At 46.9% G+C, this 22632-nt stretch overlaps 1 protein-coding gene across 2 annotated transcripts in view; it reads right to left on the reverse strand.

Annotated features, from left to right (window-relative positions):
* Nucleotides 1-3255: 3255 nt before the first annotated feature.
* The window catches only part of EPHA2 (EPH receptor A2), a 30862-nt gene continuing 11485 nt past the window's right edge, over nt 3256-22632 (reverse strand). The window contains exons 2-17 of one of the 2 annotated variants that reach the window (XM_061600601.1): nt 22205-22272; nt 20452-21112; nt 13942-14097; nt 12851-13183; nt 11504-11628; nt 10700-10859; nt 10427-10529; nt 9434-9489; nt 8922-9047; nt 8528-8710; nt 8288-8349; nt 7618-7827; nt 6794-6943; nt 6035-6228; nt 5636-5791; nt 3256-4531 (exon numbers count right to left, since the gene is read on the reverse strand). In XM_061600601.1, coding sequence (XP_061456585.1) covers nt 4426-4531; nt 5636-5791; nt 6035-6228; nt 6794-6943; nt 7618-7827; nt 8288-8349; nt 8528-8710; nt 8922-9047; nt 9434-9489; nt 10427-10529; nt 10700-10859; nt 11504-11628; nt 12851-13183; nt 13942-14097; nt 20452-21112; nt 22205-22272 — 2849 coding nt within the window. In that variant the 3' untranslated portion in view covers nt 3256-4425. The remainder of the gene's footprint in view (nt 4532-5635; nt 5792-6034; nt 6229-6793; nt 6944-7617; nt 7828-8287; nt 8350-8527; nt 8711-8921; nt 9048-9433; nt 9490-10426; nt 10530-10699; nt 10860-11503; nt 11629-12850; nt 13184-13941; nt 14098-20451; nt 21113-22204; nt 22273-22632) is intronic. The other variant, XM_061600603.1, reaches the window with a different exon arrangement.

Here is a 22632-nt window from a genome sequence, read left to right on the forward strand (position 1 = left end):
TTCATTTTAATTGGGAGCCTTCCTTTGGTTCTCCCCCCCCCCACTGCCATAATAACCCCTCTCCCTGTGCCGCACCGTGTTGCTCTGTCTCTTCCATCTTTGTTACAGGATCTGTAATGGCTAATGGCACATGCTTCCTTGGAAGCAGGCATTAAAATGCAAAAGAGCTACTTGCCTATGGAAGAAGGACAAAGGAGGGTTTGGAGAAAAGGGGCTGCTTGATTTTAAGACAGAGAGCTAGCAACCTTCATGCTGGGATCACAGAGCAGTTTGGAGAACAAAGAAGAGGGGTCAGTATGTGGCAAGGGGCATTGGGCTGCCAAGGGTGGGGAGATGAAGGGGGCAGAGGACTTTCAATTAGGACAGTAACAGTGACCCCTATGGTCAGGGAAAGACCCATAAATCCATAAACGAAAAAGGTCATTGGGGGAGTTGCCAGTTGTGGTCCTGGGATGCTGACCCCTGGGAATTGTGGGTGGCTGTTTTAGGAGGCAATGCCCCACTAAGAGGCCTCAAAATAAAGGATGTATATATAACTCTACTCCTCTGTAGGCAATCTGTGAGCCTTTCTACCCCACCCCATAATGTTTTCCAGCTAGCCTGCCAAATCTGCCTCTGTTCTGTCCCCTTATTACCATTCTTATAACCCCTTTTTTTCAGTGCCTCCCTCAGCAGAGGGACCAAATCTCAATGATGGGAAACAAGTGGTTTTAGTGCAGAAGGGCTGGGCTTTAGCGGCATCTCGAGTTAAAAGGACCAGATGTCAAGTGATGACAAAGGCCCTTCCCTGCCTGAGACTCTAAAGAGCTGCTGCCAGTCAGAGTATAAGTAGACAATTTTAACCTAAAAGGACAAACAGTCTGACCTGCTCTTAAGGCAGCTGCCTGTGCTTATGACACCTCGGCCAGCCTTGGCCGCCTGCCATTTCCTTAGGACATCAGTCATGCCAAGTTGTCCTTCCTTGTCCTAGCCATGCCCAGAGACTTGAGCAAGTTGCAGAAGCAGCTTTCGTTTCCCAGTGTTTTGCAATCCCCAAAAATGTGATGTGCCACCATCTTAGATAAACTACCTCTTGAAAATCCCAACAAACAAGCTGAGAACCAGTTTGGCAGCCTTGGTTGAGCCAAATGGCTTGCATCTGGCAGCAGAGATGGGGGACGCTGCTTGACACAGTTGGCATTGCTGCCATGTACTGTACCTCAACAAGAGAGATTTGGAACTAATTTGCATCCACTGTCCCTCTTTTTATCATGGTTGCCATCTTTTCCCTTCTAGGGTTGGCATCCACCATAGAATTAAAACATTACAGTTGTTTTGCAACCCTTTGCAGGCAGGTATTGTCATGAAATGAAATGTTATTGTAGCATGACTAACAACTACGGTAAGGAGTGACACAAATTTAGCACGCAGGGCCTGTAGTCCACATTGTACATGTCCCAGGCTGTGGTCTGAAGGCACATGAGGCCAGCTCCCTGCTGAAGCTAAGCAGAGTCGGGTCTGGTCAGTGCCTGGATGGGAGACCGCCTGGGAACCATATGCAAGTCGCCTTGGGTTTCTATCATGGAAAGAAAGGCGGGGAATAAATGAATTAAAATGTACAAGACAGCAGAGGAATGGGGAAGGGAGAGAGACTGCAGTGGGAAATGGGAAGAAACCAAGCCAGGGGGAAGAACCAGCGCTGAAATATTCTAATGTCAAAAGCTAGTATGTAGAGTAGATTCTAACCATGGCAACTTCATCTTCCTGTGTGTAAAGCATTCAAAAATATTTGAATTTCTCACACCCAGCTGAATCCTAAATTGCTACAGCCACAGGCGGGGTGATACACTCTGAATATGGACTTTTGCCTCAGGGGGAGAGAGCTGTAGCACATTAGTAGAGCATCCACGTTGAATGCAGAAGGTCCCACGTACAATCCATGGCAGCATCCTCACGTGGGGCTTGAAGAAAAAATGGAAATGGCCTGCCTTCAAGTCGATCCCGACTGACAGCGGCCCTAGGCATAGGGTGCTCATGGTAAGCGGTATTCCGAGGGGGTTTCCCCTTGCCTCCCTCTGCGGCTAGTCCTCCCCAACCGGCTGGGCCTGCTCAGCTTGCCATAGCTGCACAAGCCAGCCCCTTCCTTGTCTGCAGCTGCCAACTGGGGGGCAACTGGGCTCCTTGGGACTCTGCAGCTTGCCCACAGCAGCACAGGTGGCAGGGCACGTCGTGCCTGAGATCCTGGAAAGCCCCTGCTAGTCAGTGTAGACAATACACAGCTAGGCGGACCAAATAATTTGTCAATAATTTGACAGCAATGGTGGGCTGTTTTGAAGCTTGGCAGATCAAAAAGTGAAGTGCGTATACAAGCACAAAGTGCAAAGGGGGTGGGGAAATGGGACTAGATGAGCTTGCCCAGAACTGAGGGAGGCATATTAGTACTACTGGAACTGATTTTTTGGGGGGGAACACTCTGGTGAACCAAATGGGCTGTGTAATGACACAAATGGTATTAAGGCAGCAGCCCTCACCCAATGCTTTGCCCCTGCCCCGAACTCTTACTCAGAGGTAGACTGTGAACATCAAGCTTTTGTTCATCATTGCTAACAGCCATCTACAGATACTCCTCTTCTTCCTCCTCTGGTTTTTCCTAAGGGAGTGTCCATAGCCACCTCTTGTGACAGCTATACAACTAATCTTAGTTTAGCCCTTTCTTTTGTGTTGCTTGAATCTCCTGCCACTCATGTTCACTGGATGATCACCATTCTAATATCATACGAGAGAGAGAGAAGCTTCTCATCATCCCACTTCCAGAGCAAGAGGGAGAATATTACCATGGCGAATCTACACACACACACACACACCCCAATTTTCCATCTTCTATAGCACGTGTAGAAAGACCAGCCAGGGGCTAGCCGTGTGTGACCATTTTCTTCTACAAAATGGTTTACCAAGTTTCCACTTATTGCCTGGAATGTACTAAAGGGTTCTCCCCAAGGCAAGACATGAACATAGAACATTCTAGAAGCTGACACGGAGTCTTAATAGTGACCACAAGAGCCTGCTGGATCAGGTCAAAGGCCCATCTCACCTAACACCCTCTTGTCACAGTGACCAACCAGATGTCTGTGGGAAACTCAAAAGCAGGACCTGCTTAGTAACAGTGGTAAACATCTGGCTCTTTAAAAGATAATTAGGTTCTTCTAATTTGTTTCCTACAATGCATAGTTTACACAGCAAAACAATAATAAAAAACATTTTATTAAACCTAGAAATATTCACGCACACAAAGTAAATTGTTTTGTTCAAGTTGTGCATGATTACCCTTAACAGCAATAAGTCTGCTTTTAAAAAACCTCAATAAATATAAAAAATAAATTAAAATTTAAAAAAGAAAGTAAGAAGAAGAAGGAAGAACAAGTATCAGTACGTAGAGAGTGCATTGCAGGAATATGGAGGAGAGGCAGCAGTTGGAAAAGATGAATAAATAGAGGGTTGGAAAGAAATAAAAATGACTCGGTGGAGAGTCGTTTTCAGTCATCCTTGGCATAAACACTTCTAGGCTGAAACTCACGAATGCCAGAAGGAAGTCTGTGTAAGGCCTCATTCTTGACACAACCAAGTTTGGTTTCTTAAAAAGTGGGAGGAGAAAGGAAAAGTCTGTTAGTTTCTGAACAGATACATGTTAACCAAGAGCAACTCTTGAGTGTCCAATCGTTCCAGCACGGTTGCTGTGTCGTGAGTGAGGAAGCTCTCCTGTCCCCACTCGAAAATCCCCACAATCTTAACCAGACTGAACTGTATTTCTGGAGTTCTCAATCTCCATTCTCTTTTAAAGACTGAAGGACAAAGACGTGTCTATAAGACTTTTTCTGGGCTTCCAAATATGGAAATAAATATGTCATTGGACCTGTAAGTTTCCAGGAGAGGGTCTGATGTAAGATAACAGTTGGGGGTGGAACATACAGCTCTATATTGCTTTGGTCAACTTTGTGCAGGCTGCAAACAGAGAAAGCAAGATGGCAGGAAGGGTGGCACTACGTATTCAGCAGTTCCAGGATCTATCCAAGCCAGGAGTGAGGAAGGAGGAATGAAATGTGGCTTTTGGCAGATTTGCTTGGTGGCACACAACCAGAGCACATGGCAGAGTCCAATCTTTCATCCTGAAGATTTCCAACACCACAGAATAGTGGTTGCAGTTTCCAGAAGACAAGAGAGGTTGGAGGCCAAGCAATAAAATGTGGAGCTATGCTGAGGAAGCACAAGGGAAGGCAGGCATCCAACTCCTCTTTGGCAGTCGGCAATCCTTGCTGAGTGAGAGGTCACTTGGATTCTCCACTTCAAGTATGACTCAGGAAGTACAATCGCCAAATGTTTTTTTGGCTCGGCCACTGAGTAGCTGAACTGGGCAACAAGGCTACCAATACAGGGCAAGACTTGTCCACCTCAGATTGGAATGCCAATGGTGCTGACCTGTTCCTTCAATCCCAGGAGGCTGTAGGCAATGCGCTTCTGGTGTCCTGGTAGACGCACCCCAATTCTCTTGATATCACTGGAAATGGGAAGAAGACAGAGACAGCAAGATTAGCGATTCGGATTAGGGAAATATTGTGATTGTATGAGCATAAAATGAGACTTCTTACAGTGAGAGAAATCTCTCCACAGATGGAATAAACCTCTGTTCATTTAACAGATCTGTCATATCCACTGCCCCCTCCATAACTTGATATTCACTGTATCTTTATTGTAGAGGTATCATTACAAAGAAAAAAAAAAAGTAGGCTGCTTGGAAGCCACACTAGGATTCCCAGGAATCCCTGTGTGGAGAAGGTGTGGACTCCCTTACAGTGATCCAAGGAGGCTGGGCACCCTTCTGCTTTTAATGAGCCATTCCTGATTTTCCTGGTCCCATAAAGTGGCTTAATTATAGGGTGCATGCTTGAATCAGCCTCTCGCAAGAGGAGAGAACAAGAGGGAGCAGATGAACTTGTCTACTGCCACATGTTTCTGGAGGGCCCCCCATACACCCTCAGCAATGGAAAGACGACACCTCCACTCGTAGCCATGTTTGAGTTGAAAGAAAAGCAGAGTATAAAATTATGAATAAAATACAGAAGAGAAAAGAGAGGCATGTAAGAGCATAAAGTAGCCTTCTAGCATAAAGTCTCCTTAATTGCATTAATATGAACGAAAGACAGAGTTAGGTACTCCTGGAGGAGTTCCTGAGAAAGGTGTGCTTTACTCCATTCACACATGCTCTTTCTACTACAGAAGTATATTTTGTACATCTCACTATGGATCATTTGTAGTGAACTCATGTGATAATCATGTGGCTCTTTCTGGGAGGAAAGGTGGGATATAAATTAAATAGATGTATAGATAGAAGACAGTTCTCTTACTGGAAAATCAAAGCAGAAAAGAGCCTCAACTCTCCACTGCAAACTGGGATGGGGTCAAGTGGACTGTGATGTTCACAGCCAATGAAGTCAGGAGTCCTTTTCACAGAGAAACGTGAAATCTAGATACCTCCTCTCTCAGGAGGAAGAGCAGAGACTTCAAGAAAAACAGAAGGAAAATTCGCAGCTGGCATGTGGGTCAAAATGGGAAGAAGAGAGTGAAAGTTGCCTAGGGCATATATCTGTTAAGCCACACTCACTCATTGGTCATCTGGACCACCTTCTCAATGACATTATACCCAGCGGCTATGAAGTGCTCTGTATACTGGTGCATTTTGATGGATTCCAGCCACTCGGCCACAGTTCGGAAAGGGATCCCCTCTGAGCCACTGGTGCTGGGTAGGCGAATAGAGATCCTTCAAAGACAAAAAGGGACCCCATCTCTTTAGAGTTAGGCCTTTTCTAAAGGGAGGGGAAGGCAAGTTGTTAGAGAGAACTCTGGAACACTAATTCAGTTGGAAGCTTATTCCTGGGCCTGTTCTCATGTGTTTCTGACTCAAAAGACTGGCGAGAGGGAGATTACGGACAGCTGTTCCCAAAGAGTATCTAGGGCTTCTGAGGACATGGGCTCTGCCCAGAGAACAGACAGGGATACCTACCTGGGATCAAACTCAGCCAAAGTCTTCAGCGACTCAGGAGCACGGATAAGCTTGTCCAAGATGCTAACAACATCACTGAATTTGGGCCTGTGACTCCTCTCCTGTTGCCAGCATCGCATCATCAGCTGATAGATTGCAGAAGGACAGTCCATGGGTGCAGGAAGCCTAAAGCCTTCGTTAATTGCTTTCATCACCTGTTTGGGAAGGAAAGAATTAGAAAAGTGAACAACAGTGAGGGAATTCAGCTGGTTTGGAAACAGCCCCCATCTGCCTTATCACGCTAGCACAAAAGGCAGGCAATATCGCAAGCCCACCCACAATCTCATCTGAGGGACCCCAGCAATAAGCGCATCTTTTTATCTGAGCTTCGGTCAGAATGACTGGAGGATGGATGCACAGAGGACTGTCTAGTAAGACTGATGGATGGACACACAGATAGGACAGATTGACAAAACCCGTGACCCAAGCCATATCACAAGATTGATCACCACACTGGGGGCAAGGACGTTTCCATATACAGCCAGAGTAATATTGGTGGGGGGCTTCATAACATGGCTTCAGTGACATTTGGACCTCAGAATGGAACTCTATTTGTGTTCTAAAACTGCTTTCTGGACTGGGACTGTATCCCCTAGAATCAGCTTCCTTCTCCATTGGCCAGAAGACTCTCACACAAGGAGATGGAGCAGCAACTTAGTCATCAATAGGGGCATCATCTGCCCCTTAGACAGCACCTGCCCAAGGGCACCCAGAGCTTACCTCATGGTTGGAGAGCTCCCAATAAGGCCGTTCACCATAAGACATCACCTCCCACATAACTATTCCATAGCTCCAGACATCACTGGCCGAGGTGAACTTTCGATGAGAGATAGCCTCAGGTGCTGTCCACCGGATTGGGATTTTCCCACCCTGCAGGGGACAAACACACCCAAACCATCAGGACCTCTGTCTTCCAAGGCACTTTCTGACTTGGGGAAGAAAACACCTCCAAATTCCAAGGTTCTCTAAATATGCCTTTTCCCTTTTAGGCAAGACTGAAGTGTTCAACAGAAAAGCAGAGTCTCAAGTTTTAGCCAAATGGCAGATGCTGATGTCTAGAAGTCAGATCCTTCCGGACCCAGGGCAAAGACCTCAGCCAGCCAGCCTGCTATCAGCCATCTTAGGAGGTGTGGGAAATGTTTTTTCCTTCCTCTTCTTTCTTCAGGTGTTCCACATGCTTAGGTCCATTCCCATCAGCTTCCTATCATACTGGACTCTAAATAGACTTCCTCTCACTAGAGGATGTGCAATCACGTGCATTTAATTGATCATCTGTTGGCAGGATCAGGAGTTCCTTCCTCCCTTTTGGACCACTATAGCCCCCATTTCCCTCTTTTCTGGCTTCCCTGTTTCTTACACCTATATTATGGACAGCTTCTCCAGATGCCAGCTCTGGTTCTAACCTTTATTCAGCCATGATTACTATCCCATCCTTGAAAAATTGGTGAAGATGGATCCCCATTCCCATCCTTTGCAGCTATCTTGGCAATGCTGGGACACGATCATAAATTAATGAGACGGGACAGCAGCTTGGTATCACTCACACTTGTAGTGTAGGTGGCATCAGGATCATCCTCCAAAACACGGGAGAGACCAAAGTCAGAGACTTTGCAGACTAGCTGGCTGTCGATAAGGATGTTGCGGGCGGCCAAATCCCGATGGACATAGTTCATGCTGGCCAAGTACTTCATACCAGAGGCAATACCCCTCAACATGCCCACCAGCTGAATAACACAGAACTCCCCATCTTTTTCCTGTTGAGGCAAAGGGAGGATTTAGGACCAACCATGAAAGTAAAATGTTAGAAGGAGCTTCTCAAGCAGAATATTTATTTTTATTTATTTGAAATATGTATATGCTACCGTTTAGAATCGTCTCAGGCCAGCTTCCATAAAAACAGGTAATATATAATACCATCACAAGTATACCATTACAAATCACAGTAAATTAAACCAAGCAATAACAAAACAAACAAGCCTCAAGCCCAGAACTAATATACAAGTAGAGCCAAAACTAACAAAAATACCATTCACCACGGAGGCTTTTAGATCCTCTACCCTTCTCCAGGGAATTTCAGGGTAGATGGTGGGCAGGCAGGTAGGCAGGCATGCTTTGGGAGTCTGAAGCAGTTAATCCATTGAGAGACAGATTCTCTTTCTGCACTCTCATAGTCTACATGAGAAGGTGGCCAGCAATGAAGAGGCTCATACCTACCCGCAGGAATTTATCAAGGGCACCGTTCTCCATGTACTCCGTGATGATCATGAAAGGCTTATCTAGAAAGAGAAAAAGAGAGAACTGACCTATGCAATCTAGCCAGATCCCAACCTCTGCTGTAGTTCCACAGGAGTTGATATCTTGGAACTTGTACAGTCCCAGCAGGAAGAGATGGGTTGGAACTGGAACCCAGTAACAGCTGTCAAGGTCCCTTCCATCCTCTCCAAAGGTTCTTACATTTGGAGACGACTCCTTCTAAGTGGATGATGTTGTGGTGGTAAAACTGGCCCATGATGCTTGCCTCACTCAGGAAGTCAATGCGTTGCTTCTCTGTGTAGCCAGATTTCAGTGTCTTGATGGCCACTGGGATCTCCTTCTTGCCATTTTTCAGGGTTCCCTTGTAGACTTCCCCAAATTCACCTGGAAGGAGAAAAATGCAAGAGTTGAAAATGCTTTTAAGAGAACTATGCGGGGAATGAGCCGGAGTAGCTTCAACATGAGGCTCAAACTGGCATTCCCCTTTCACTTTCAGAAGGCTCTTTACTGAACCACACTTGACTTCAAAGCAGTAAAGACATGATGCTCTCCATTAGCCAACGGCAACATGCAGGATGGTTGGCATGCATCCTACCTGCCCCTATGACTTTCTGCCGGGAGACGCATGAAGGATGAATCTCAGTTGTGAACTTCAATACTGCCTGATTGGGGTCTTCATAAGTGTGGGGATCCACATAAGTCTTCAGGGGCTTCAGCTGGTCTGTGGGGTCAAGAGGGGATAAAGAGGAACACAGTAAGGGACGCTCTTGGCTTTGAAGACTGAGGCTATTGGAAAGCAGGGACATCCCCAGACTCTCTGCCTTTTAAGCCTCACCCACTGCCAGTTTAGTCTATCTCCCAGGAATGGGGGAGATGATGATGATGATGATAATGATGATGATGATGATTTTCTAGAATGCCAGTCTCAGCAACATTGGGATACTTTCTGTTCAGTTTCCCTTTAATTAACAGTAATTGTTCACCCTCCTGGTCTAAAGGGACTGTATTTTAGCTGTTGGGCCTTTTCTGTTCTGTGTAATGTCACAGATTTGGCAAATTCCACCTACTGCCCAGGATGCATTGATGTGGCCAGTGACCATTACTCACCAGACTTGGAGAAATAAACATCCTCAGACGTCTGCCGGGCTCTCGAGTTATTTCTCCTAAATGACAACCACAAATGATTGCTTGAGAAATCATGTAAGGCAGTACAGTGCACACCTTCTCCCACAGAATACCTCATCCAAGAGACACAAATTTCCCTACATTTCACTTGAAGAAGCATCTTTTGTAACCTGTTCCTCCTCAAAAGTCTTTAAACTTCTTAACAGTGAGTTTGTGTCAAGACGCCAGTGTACAATAAGCACCTTGCCAGTTTCTCCCACTGACTTCTGGGGTATGTGCTTATCAACCCAAGTGCTGCACAATTTCACCTTAAAGTACTGCCTTCACAATTGTGGCATGTTACATCAATGTTATAGATATGTGAGGAGACCGACGAATAAAAAGGTGCAAAGCCATGGCTTAAAAATAAAACACCAGAGGAGGACGCATGTGCAACTTGTCTACGGACACCTTGGCTCAGCATGTTTCCTTCTTTAACTTTTGATGACAATCTTTAAAAACACAAAAAGGAATAAACCAGTAGAAGAGTCTCCAAAGCCGAAGATGTTGGGTCCAGTTTGACTGTGACATCAAGATAGCAGCTACTGTTGCTAGAGATGGAATGCTGCACTTGCATTTGCTAAAGGAAGAGACATTGGACACCCCCCCCCCGCCAATCTTCTAGCTGCCTCTTAACAGAGGAAACTCAAAGACGAAAGAGATCAGATTGTATTTGCCATCACTGGAAACAGACCACTTCTCTGAGCACTGAAGGTACTTGGAAAGAGTGTACACTCGCCCCACTTTTGCCTCTGGAAAACAGTTTTTGGTATCATTTCAAAACCTGCAAAGCCTGTTAGACTGGAGGCAACAGGTAGACATAAGCTTTCTGTGTGCACACCATGGGAAGCAAATAATCACTCAACATTCAGCTCTCTTAAAAGCTATTGTTGATCTCCAGCTTTAAACAAACAGAATTAAAAATAAAATACATGCCTCCGGCGAATCAACAGGACAATCATCAGCACCACGAAAACCATTACGATTAAGCCAGCAATAGTACCGCCAAGGACTGCTGCGGTGTTTGTGCCATCAGAGCCTGCAAGGAAAAATGGGACAGGGGGAGAGGAAGGTGGCGTTTAGAAAAATGTTGCTCTCTAGTACACGCGCGTTCTCTTCTAGTGTCTTTGCCCCAATCCTCCCCGACACCCACATTTACTTTCCCTGCTTCTGTGTTGACTTCAGGAGCTCCCCCTTCCCAGGACTCACGTTCAGCAAGCGTCTCAAACTCGTGTTCCACACTGTTGGCTCCCTGACCTTCCTGGGTCAGTGCCTGGACGCTCACCAAGTACTTGGTCCCAGGGGTGAGCTTTGGCAGGGTCACAGAGTTCCCTTCGCAGCGCAACACCGAGTAGCTGTTTTCATCCTTCTGCAAAAAAAACCACACACCATACAAACCCCCATGGCTCAGTTTCCCCCAGTGAAATGTTGTTATTGCTGTTGGGAGTGGGGCAAGAGCACCTCCTGTTTGGGTTCTTTTGTGTGTATTCCAGAAGGAAGATGGACTTAGGGTCCTCCGGCTGGCTAGGCTGGCCTACCTTCACCTGTGCTCTTCTCTACCTAACTTCCCCCCGTTGTAAACTGAGATGCTCAGGGAAGCTGACCTGCCCCTCCCTCCTTCGTCTTCTTCTTCGACATCTCTGTCTTTGCTCTCTCTCCTGAGCCATGAGGGCAAGACCCACGTCTGGGCATGGCACCTCCAACTTAGTTAGTTAGTTAAACTAGGTATGCCCTTCCTATCTACTATGTATTTCTATAAACAAAGTAGCTTTTTCTTATTTTACTAAGTCTTAACTCTCAGTGATGTAAATGCAGGGTAAAAGCCTGCTTCTAAGGTAAATGCACACACTGGCACACACAGCTCTGATCGCTGTGTATCTCTGCATATTTCCATAACAATTCTCAGGAGAATAGGAAAAGCCCCTTATTCAGTGCAAGAGAGAGGGGCTCACAGGTGGCTGGGAACAGCAAAATGCAATTAAAAGCAGAGAAGTACCAAGAAGAGACAGATACCTTCTTCTTATAAGTGACCTGGTATTTCCAGACATGGCTCTCCTGCCGTGCTGGGACAGTCCAGGATAGAGTCAGGCTGGTTGCAGTGCGGCTGTCCATGGTCACTGATGTCACGCGGGGAGGTTCTGAGCATGAGAACAGAGAAGGAAGAAAGACGTTGGCATGCAATGGATTACGCCCTCTCTAGAAACACCATTGCGTATGCCCCAGTCACCAGCCAGTCAATAACTGAAGATCCATACAGAATCTGCACACTCTTAACACCTCACCCTATCTGTAAGGGGGCACCTTCAAGAATGACACCTGTTGTAAACTCTCGGGTCCTGAGTAGCGCCTCCAAGAGAAGCCACGAGATCCCCTTCACCCAGCTGCCTCTACACAGGAAGCGTGTCTTTTAACGAGTGAGAGCACTGATCCATTTAGGTCAGAATTGCCTACACTGACTGGCAGCATCTCTCCAGGGTCTCAGGCAGGATTCTCTCCCAGCTGTACTAGGAGATGCTGCTGGGGATTGAATCTGGGACCTGCTGCATGTAAAGCAGATGCTCTACCATTGAGCTGCGGCCCTTCCCCTTCATAGCAGGGGTGCTGGTATGGAACTTAAGATTTGCATACACTTAGCATATGCTAATCTATATATCTAGAGTCAAATTTAGACCACCTTTTTTGCCAGGGGGTACTTGGCTTAGGCTGTGTGAGCTAGGGCACAACAATGACACTATACGGACCAGGCCCTCTGTCCCACTTGCATTCCCTTGGCAAGAACTACTGCTTATGTATGTATTAAAACTAAAACAAGTCTTGTCCAATATTTAACACTACTACTCTTTCTCTAAAAACATACACATATGTGCCCTTCACTACCCCATCCAGCTATTGAACGAGCCTCTGGGCAAATTCATATGGTGAAGGCTATGTCTGATTTTTGCAGCATCCTGTAAAAATATTTTTAAAACATACATTTAAAAATAAAGGTGTGGGGGGCGGGGGAGCCTGGCACAAAATGCCCATGGCTCAGCTCTCCTTTGCCACCCCCTAACAACATCCCTGGCTCCCAACAGGTTTCTTTTGTTGTTGTTTTAAAAAAGACCAACATGTTCAAGAATTAAGGGATGCCATTTCCACAGCCATGTTGTACATAAGAGCAGTCATGTTGGATCAGACAAAAGTGTTAATAGCACTTTTAGTCACTTAGTTTTAATAGCAGTCCTCCAAATGCCTCCAGAGAGCCCACTGTCAGGGCATGAAGGCATCAGCTCTGAAGGCGGTATTTTGTGCTGTATATCTCATACCAAACAGTGGACACTTGAATCACTTTCACCTGTCCATGATGGTGGATGCCCTTACCCGTCTGGTTGACACTGATGCTGGTGACGCCATAGCTACGCCGTGTGCCAAAGGAGGACACTCCATTCCGGGCTTCTACTGTGAAGGTGTAGTTCACATGTGGCTCCAAGTCACTGATGGTCAGGGAAGTGCCGACTATGTTGTGAGGGTTTTCTGAATAACGAAGAGTGGCATCACAGGGATGGCACTCCCCTGATTCTGGCCAGCACTGTTCACACGACACACTGTATGTTATGTCCTCGCGGCCACCTGGGTTCTGAGGTAGGGACCAGCGTAGTTGCACCTTAGCACCCAACCCTATGGCTGTGACACCATGGGGAGCTGAAGGGGGTCCTGCAGAGCAGAAATGAATAACAAATAAGCTTGATTTTTAAAATGCATGGGTCTCTGATGCAGGGCAGAAGACCACACCCCAATTCGGTGAGCAACTCATCTGAACATCTGGGTCTTCATTTCCATTCTTTGGATCTTTCTTCCTTCCTTCCTCCTCGTGCCAGTTTTCCTGGTCCTTTCTCTCCATCTTAGGTAGCTCCCATTGCTCCCAGGAATTCTCACCTTGCCTGCTGCTCCTGTCACTTCCTGCTTTCCCTCCTAAGCCTAACACAAACTGAACAAGATGGCAGAAGCTATCCCCAGTTGCTTGTTCCTAGGATGTTTTTTATTAAATATTGGCAAACTGCGCTTGGACTTGGAGGTTCAGGCCCATACTCTCAGGCGGAATAGGCAAAACACCATTCATCTGTCAATACCCCTTTTCCCAGCTGTGAAACAGACATGCACTTGGTTTCCACAAACACAGAGAGACTCAAAACTGGCAAAGTTGTTTACACAGAATTTATTGTTATTTATCATTTATGAAATTTCTATCCTGCCCTTCCTTCCAGAAGGAGCCCAGGGCGACAAACAAGGAACCAATCACTAAAAACATCTTAAAAAAACATCTTTTAAAAAGTCTTTAAACATCTAGTTCAGTTCATTTAGTTAAAAATCTGCAACTCAGCAGAATGTAATATTGAGGGACAGGGATTAAAACCAAATCTTTATCCTTCCCCAGGACACAGGCAACAATACCACTTAGATCTCCAACTTACGAGTACACGGCATGGAGACAGGATCACTCAAGGCCCGAAAATAGCCGTCCTCACAAGGACATGAGGTAGAACCTTCAGCAGATGGCTGCGTGTGCAAAGGACATTTTGAGCAGGCGCTGTTGGAGATATCCTGTTTAAAGGACCCAGGTGAGCAAGCTGCAAAGAAGAAGGGATGGATTAGTATAGAGAGATGTAGCTGATCAGAAAGACCTGGATTCAAATCGAACCACAAACTACAGTCTAATTGTTTCATCAGGAAAAGCTACTCTCTTTTAGCCTCAGGTCTCCATCTGTAAAATGGCAATGACTATTTCACAAGAACCTTTTTAAAAAAGGTGAATCCAAAGATCATTAAGCACTTTAATTTTCAAAGATCAGTTCAGTAGAAAAATAAGGGATGGCACATGCTCAGAGACACTTGGATTCTTTTCGTCTGCTCAGGGAAAATGAAAACGCTCCAGGCCGAAGGAGGTGCTGCCTGCTATGGCGCTGCTTCAGTTTTACGACATACCTTGTGGGTGTGCATGTATCAGGGGGAATGTACGTTACGGGGAGGGGGAAACACCACCCTGCCTATGCCCATGCCAGAGTCAAGTCAACTCATACTTATTTCCTGGATGAGTAAATTCTTCCATAGGAACTTAATTTGCTCCTCAAAATCCCTCTGGAATCACGTCACTTCCTGGAGAGATCCCCAAAGGAAGCGTTGTTGGAAGCCTCTGGTTCCGGGTCGGATGCCACATGCCGTAGCCTGACTTTACAGTTCTGCTTTAAACCAGCAGCCTTTCCTAGAGATGCTAAGTGGTGAATCTGGGGCCTTCTGCATGCAAAGCAGGTGCTCTGCCACTGAGTTACAGCCCCTCACAATTTGGATTGAGGACAGGGAGTGGCATCCTGGCATACCTGGCCCCAGGACCTCCCTTTATACAAGTGAAGCGACTGGGAAGGCAACTGGGGTACAGCCTGAAGCATGCAGCATGCCACACAGGGAAATGTAGCCTCCAGGGATGATCCGCCAGGGTCCAACATGCCCTGACACAGCCTCCTGGGCTCCTGCTTGCCACAGTAGTCTGCAGCTGGGAGTGCAGAGGGGCAGATGCGCAGCTCCCCTCCTTCCATGATGAATATGGCAACTGGCATCATTTTTAATCTGCATGTTATTGCTCTGGGCCTCCAGGAGAGGCAGGTTGAGGCTCTCCCTGGGGGCTTCGCTGGCTCCTCCTTCCCTAGTATGAATGGAGTGGTGGCAATGATGGGGGGGACCTAGGATGCTGCCCACCAGGTGTGTGCTACCATCCACCTAGTTGGTAGATTCTGCATAGCAGTTCAGAATCCACAGACATCTAAGACACGCCCCCCAAAGACTGCCTATTCTAGAAGCTTGGATTCGATGGCTCCACCTCCTTCCTCACTTTGGAGTCCTATAAATTGTGTCCCAGCCTCAAAGGGGAAATTCCATGGGACGGCGGCCACAGGGCAAATGCCTCTCTCTTCTTTATTACTCTTTGTCATTTCCACAGTGTTTTTCCATTACAATCTTAAAACCTTAGCTAGATGAAAACTAGGCTGCCATCCAGTTAAAAAGAAAATATTAATAAAGGATATGAATTTGCCAGTAAAGCTTGCATGTGGGTAAACACAATTATTCTGAAGCAAGAAGCATGATTTGTTTTTAAAGATGTCCAGATGCATCACAGCAGGCATAGTCTTAAAAGCAATGCTCATTTCTTTTTATTTAACAAAATGTATACTCCGCTTGATTGTAGAAAACCTCTGAGCAGTTTACACAAAAATAGGAGGTATTCCCTCCTGTGAGAGAGAGAAGGGATTGTGTCCAATATTAATCCTACTCAGAGTAGACCCACTGAAATCAATAGACATGATTAACATTAGCCCATTCATTTCAATGGGTCTACTCAAGTAAAGCTTTGTTGGAAACAACCCAAGGACTCTGAATACGGTTCTTACCATTGCACCTCTAAATAAACACTTGTATTAAGATATACATTAAAAACGCACTACTACTTGTTCAGTTGGGGGCCCCTTTTTAATCAATCAAACACTGCAGCCCAACCAAAACGATATATGCAAAATGCACATCCTGACAGCTGGATCGTTACATACAAACATAATCAGCAGAATCTTTGCTGGCATGTGCACTGGTTCTTTTTCAAAAATTCACCTTCTGAATATTATGCCACTTGGCTACCGATCAATGCCTAACTTTTTGCTGGCCTCAGGCAGGAGGCATGTGCACAGCAGAGCAGCGTATGTGCCAAGAAGCTGGAGGGCAGTGGCAAGGAAGTGGGCCTTCTGAGAGACTGCCAGCCTCTGCGTTGCTCTGGGAAGAGAATCCTCCTGGCATCTCTCTTGTTGAAGGCCAGACCAGAGACAGGCCAAACACACAGGGAGAGAGAGGGCTGGTGGCAGGGGAGAACTTGCCAGCAGGAGGTCAAGCGGATGGGGAGGAGGGACTGTGCACAGGAAGCCAAGAATATCTGTGTTTATTCCTGAAGATAAACTGCCTTTGTTTCCTGCCTGTGGGCCTCCCTTTCCACAGAGGCCAGAGGGATGGGAGGTCAGAGTATCTTTACACAAAAGGGCAAATTCCTTTTTCCAGCCCCCCCCTTCCGCTGGAGGAAGCTGCTGTAGCAGAATGTAACTGGCCTGGGAGGGAGACAATTACAGCTGAACTGCACGCAGTAGGGTGCTGGTGGGATGGCCAGGCCCACAGAAGCCTAGCCCCTTCTCCCCACACTCTCTCTCTCAGCCCCCCCTACTCCAGCCACCAGGAAATACTCAGCAAGCACAGATTCTGATGTCTTCCCCTTGCTCCTTTTGGCTGCAGTAAACTGAAATGCTATGAGGTGTTTTACTCTGTGCTCTGTTCAGCACCGGGCATGGTGGAAGCTCCTGTTGTGGCAGCCCTCCTTCCCAGGGATTTAAAACTAAACATTTAGAAGAAAGGAGAGAAGTGACCTTGCCATCCAACCTCAATTCATTTGGGTGACTTGACCCAAAAAGATGGATGTTGGCCACAAATGTAGGGATCCCAAGGCCTTCCTATGGCGCAAAGGACAGACTCTCCATGAGTTAGCCATTGGTCAGTGGGAGTCGTATAACATGACCCTGGAAGACACTGAGAGACTGGGAACATTTTTAAGGCCAACATGCTTTGGACAGACCTGCATGTTCAGCAGACTAGAGAAAACAGTTTTCAAACACCACATGAGCTTGTGCTGAAAATCACAACAGCCTGCAAGCTTTTGGGTTAGGTGGGATTCCTTACCAGGTGTTTGAGAGTCGTGTGTGTAACATGACATTGTACCGACTTTGAAGCCAACAGATGTTGGTCGGATAAATAGGCCTGTCCTCATCCTGTATTGCATCCCCAAGAACTTGATCTTCGGAATGGCTCAGTCAGTCATGGCCAATGAATGAGAAACCAGAGGGTAGAAAAGGATGCTTCTGGAGAGCAAAACAAGCCACTTAAGTAGCCACAAATCAAGGTTGGAGGAACAGGGAGACAGCCAGGAGAGCGAGGCTGAATGGACAAAGGGACATGTCAGCCCTCACCATTCACAGCACCAACAGCCTGTCTGGTTTAATGAGGGTGATTACAAGCTGGTGGGGTCCCTGCCCAAGCCTCATATACAGATGCACGCACACACACACAATTGCTCACTCTTGTGGACACAATGGCTCCATTCAGACAGGACAGAGAACCAGTGTCTGTGGAGACAGCCCTGCTAAGGGTCCTGGCTTGGGGTGCGTGTATGGAGATGTCTGGGTGCGTGGTCTGTCTGAATTCCACATTTTCCAGAATGATCACAGGAAAAATGGAAAAACTTTAGATGTTGTTATGGCCTGTTTTAAGCCAAGCTAGAGGCTTACTGGGGATGGATGCCACTGGGGGAGGAAATCATGGGGGGTGGGAAGGCACTCTCTGTGAGAAGGGAGGCCAGGTTAGGAGCTCTGAAGTGGGGGGCTCTGTCAGGGTTGGGGTAGCTAACAAGGGGGGCAGTCTGGAAGAAGGGGAGAGGGGCCCATGGACGTGCCACCAAGAGAGAGGTAGTCTTGTGTGAAATGCTCAAAGAATGAATGGTACCTAGAAGTCTTACGGAATACATTGCTCTCCATTCCTCTCCACTGTCACCACCAAAAGAAAATTGGAGAGAACTTCTCTTCCCAGGTATGCCATTGACCCCAGTGGAGGTAGAGACATATGAATGAAGTAAGTAAGATAAAAACAGAGAAGAATTTGGGGACGATGACAATTCTCTCTCTCCCCCACATACCGGTCCCCATGCCCCCAGGACAGGCCACCAAAAGCCATCCTCTGGAAGTGAAGACCACCCCTTCGCCTTTTTGATTCTCAGAAACAGCTCCCCCCACATCTTCCTAGCACCAGACAGATGCCAAAGGTGGGATCACAACGGCTGTCACCTTAGCAACCAGGCTGGGCCTACAAACCAGCGCTAGGGGGCCACTGGATGCCATTGTAGAGTGGCAGGAGGAGGGGAAATAGAACAGAGAAATCCTCTATCCTACTTCAAGTCCAACTCAACCCATCCAGCCCAGACTAGATGGGAAATCAAACAGTATTTCCAGGCAATGTTCTTCTCCTCATCACAAAAGAATCCACTTTGCTTTTAATGAAGTCCCTCCCATGTGGTGAGGAGCAGGAAAACTGTGAGGAAAATGCACCCTGCATATGCTCAGAGGCACTGAGGCTCAAAATGAACTCTTATGAGGTGGCACCAACCCACAGTTTTGTGAGGCTTGTTGAACATGCCTGTATTATCACTCTCGATGTAGATTACTCTTTAGCACCTCTTTGGGTGGCTAAAAGTTGATAAGAGAGTGATATTGCCTCACCCTTTAAATGCAGATTTATTGGGATGCATTTAGACATGCATTGTCCCAAGTGTTACATTCTCTTCCCAGTGCAAGAGTGGCGGTGGGTCTGCCCACTATATCCAAAATTGGAATTCATTTTCATTGACACAAAGGCACTGGAGACGGACCATCTAAAGAAACTGGCCACCAGCAACCCCCTTCTATATATTCTGGCTCCCCATTTAGCGGCAGGAGGGAGGGAGGCAATAACAGCCTCTAAGTCTGATAGTGGAGGGGGGGGGGGAAGAGAATGCTTGCTCAAAAGGCCTGTATTACTCCATAACCTTGAAGGGTTCTTATCTCTCTCTGCAAAATCCAGGCGCATTCCTGAAGCAAAGCCTCTTTGCCCCTGTCTCTCCTGCCCCCTCTAGCTCCCCACTTTCCAAGGAGGAGGGTCAGTGGATGAGAGTCGAACGAAGGAGCTAGGAAAGGTGCCAAGGTGTGGGTGGAAAGACCTTGGCTGCTCTCTCCCTTCATCTGTCTGGCAACAAGTTTCACCTTACATAAAATTTCTTACAAATGGAATTGACCCTTGAGCCTTCTGTATACAGAATATGTGCTCAACATCTGAGCTATGACAATAATGACGAGAAGAAAAACAAGCTGTCTTACAAGACCACTTGATTCCCTCCTGACCCCACTATTCACTGTTCCCTGGCCCCTCCTCCTAGGGGGGGGGCTCTCAGACGTACCTCTGTACCCTGGCGTTTTGGCACTTGAGAGAAATATTTTTAGGATCAACTCTAGTTGTGATTATAATTTGTTTTAAACTGTTTTTACATTGTTGCGTCCCACCTTGAGACTTCTGGTGAATAGCGTGAAATAAATCCAGCAAGAACAACGCTTCTGTACAGCACCTAGCATGCAATAGCAACGGCAGATAAGAATCAGTTCTTCCAAGGATACCTCGCTGGGTTCTGCCAGGAACCTGCAGCACTGAAGGCTTCCCTGCCCTCCCGTTCCTGACAGATAGGAACTGAGCCAAGAGACAGACGGTGCCTCCCTCCTACTGTGCCACAGCCGGGAGCTCCATGGTTTTATGCAGCCTCCTACAGGGGCCTGTGCAAAGGGAAGCCACAGCACACCTGCTGAACATCCTAACACCAAAAGTGGCTGTAAGGAGGTGTTGGTTCTGCCAAGGGATCCGGCTGCCGAGTTGGAAGGGGCCACAACCTTGATATCCAGTGCCAAGACCTACAGTCCTTCCATGTCCATGAATTGCCAAGCAGTGGAGGTAGGGTGAGAAAGAGGGTGGCTTAGGTGCTTTCATGCTATTCACGGACAGCAGCTCCCTACCTTCTTTGTATAGCAGAGGAAATCCTGATCCACAAAGGCAAAGACAAGGGCCCCCGATCCAGAATTTGGAACTGAGGGCTTTTCTTAGGGTCAGGGGCCGAGGGTCAGTCTTTTTTTAGTGCAAGAGTATCAAGATGTGCAACTGTTCAGGATGGCTCTGAATGACTAGGATGAAGCAGGTGCGGAGCAACATTATTTCCACATTTAATTTCATTTACTGGGCTCTGGCAGTGTTATTTTGTACTGAGCATTGGGGTTAATACTGGCTGGAAATTCAGCAACACAAAAGTAAGATAAAAATCAAAGCATAGTTACCTCTGCAACTGTCCCCGTCCTTCTCATACCCCTCACGGCACAGGCACTCGCCAATGGGCACCAGCCACTCCCCATCCGAATTGCAGTGCATGAACGGCTCCTCGTTGGACACGGCATCTTTCACGCAAGTCCCAGGAACCTTGGCCAAGGGCTGTGAATCAGCGCCAGCAATAGTCTCAGGGAAACTCGCCATGTTTTGGAAGACTCCGGGGCACTTCTTGTAATAGATCCGGACAGACAAGAGGGCCACGCAAGCCCCGATGTCCTGAAAAGCCAGGTAGAAGCCCTTGTGGGTGAGGGGTCCCACTGAGCGCACCTCCACATTGATCTTGACGTTGCGGGTCTCAAAGTCCTCACGCACAGTGATCTCGTCTGGGGCGATGGTGTCAATCTTGCGGAACTGGCGCTTCTGAAAATTGATGCCATAATCCACATCTGACTCTGCGTAGAAGAGATTGAAGGTCTCCTTGCATGTGCCTGTCCCACCGGGGAAGCTGTTGCAGTCTCGGACAGTGAATTTGAGTTCAATGAAGATGCGCTGGGCTTCACTGCGGTAGATCCAGTTGGTCCGCAGCCAATTGTCCTGATCACCGTCCATCACATTGCAGACTGAATAGATGTAGATGAGAGACTCGTTCATTACATTCTGGAGAAGATCCCACTGGTGGAGGGAGCAGAGAATCATTGTCATTAAAGGAAATGTTTCTTCCTGCTCGAGAAATCTGTGGAACCACCTGCCACTGGAAACAGTGGTGGACACTAGCAAAAATGGCTTTAAAATAATAGCTCTAATAGTGGCTATTTGTGGTTCAAGTGCCATGCAAGCCCAGCACCATATTTTCAATTACAGCTAGCCAGATGTCCAGGGAAGCTGACAAGCAGAACATGAAGGCAACAAAGTTCCCTGCTAGCTATCCAAGTACGGGGCATTAGAGATTTAGTGTCTTTGCATGTGGAGGTTTTATTTGGTCATCAAATCTACTTTACAGTGATTGGCCTGTGGGTGTTGCCTGGTTGGTGCTGACCCAAAAAAGACCCTTCTTGGCGCAGTTCCCCATTTATGGAATGCCCTCCCTAGTGGGGTGCACCTGTCTCCCTCATTACTAACATTCAGGCAGAATATTAAACATTCTGGTCAAGCCAGGCACTTGATGGCTCAAGTATATACTGTTCCCGGCAACCTTGACATTATTTCCTTGTGAGGATATGTGATTGCTTTTTAACGTTTAAGTTTATTGAATTGTGCTGGCATTTTATTGTTTGCCACCCCAGGCTACTTTGGGAGGGAGGGCAGGATATAAAAATTTGATAAATAAATTGCAATAAATGTTAGAGCCCCCATGCCAATACTACTCTCCACAGCTATTAATCCCACACATATTTTGTTTTTAATGCAACGGTTGCTTAAGAATTTCTCTTCTCTCCTTCCATGCTCATTTTACCTCTGATCTGAATAGAGCATCTGAAGTGGATGCAAAAATTGAAGCTACATCCTCAAGTTCCAGGGAAGTCATTATACCTGCCTTTTAATTCTCCCAAGATGTTTGGGAGCTTGTTGCTTCCCCTTCTTTTTACAAGATGAAATAAGCACCACCCAAGCGAGTCCCCAGTGAGCAAGTCAGCCTGACTCAGGGCTGGTCTCACCATCAGGCAGGGTTAAGGATGGGGGGAACACAAAATAGTTTTGGGACTTTACTGTCTGGACTTCCCCTTTTCCCAAAGCAGGAGCAACTTGACGACGAGACTGACTTACCCCTTTGCCGTAGGGGTGATTGAGCCAGCCCAGATCCCCTTGTGCCTTGGCAAAGTCCAGCAGGACAACTGGTGGGAAAGAGACACAAAGGAGAAGAGGATTTGTTACACATCAATCTCAAACCCACTTCGGAAAGGAGACAGGACCAAAAACAAACAAGAACAACTTTCTTTGATTTTTGGATCCTATAATATTAGAGCTTGGGAGGGTAATAAACATCCCTGGCTCTGGCATCCCAGAATACTCAAGAAACAGCTGGAGCTTTCCAATGCCAGACTTGGCGACTTGAAAACACTTCATTACCGCACAGCTAATTTGGACATATAAAGGAGGCTGCTTGTGAGATTTTGAACTACCGACACATCCCAGAGCACATTCTGCCACCTTAAGCTATTATGAAGACTTTCTTGCACCGAGTAATTATTGGG

The sequence above is a fragment of the Rhineura floridana genome, chromosome 18 (assembly GCF_030035675.1).
Source record: "Rhineura floridana isolate rRhiFlo1 chromosome 18, rRhiFlo1.hap2, whole genome shotgun sequence".
NCBI classification, from domain to species: Eukaryota; Metazoa; Chordata; class Lepidosauria; order Squamata; family Rhineuridae; genus Rhineura; species Rhineura floridana.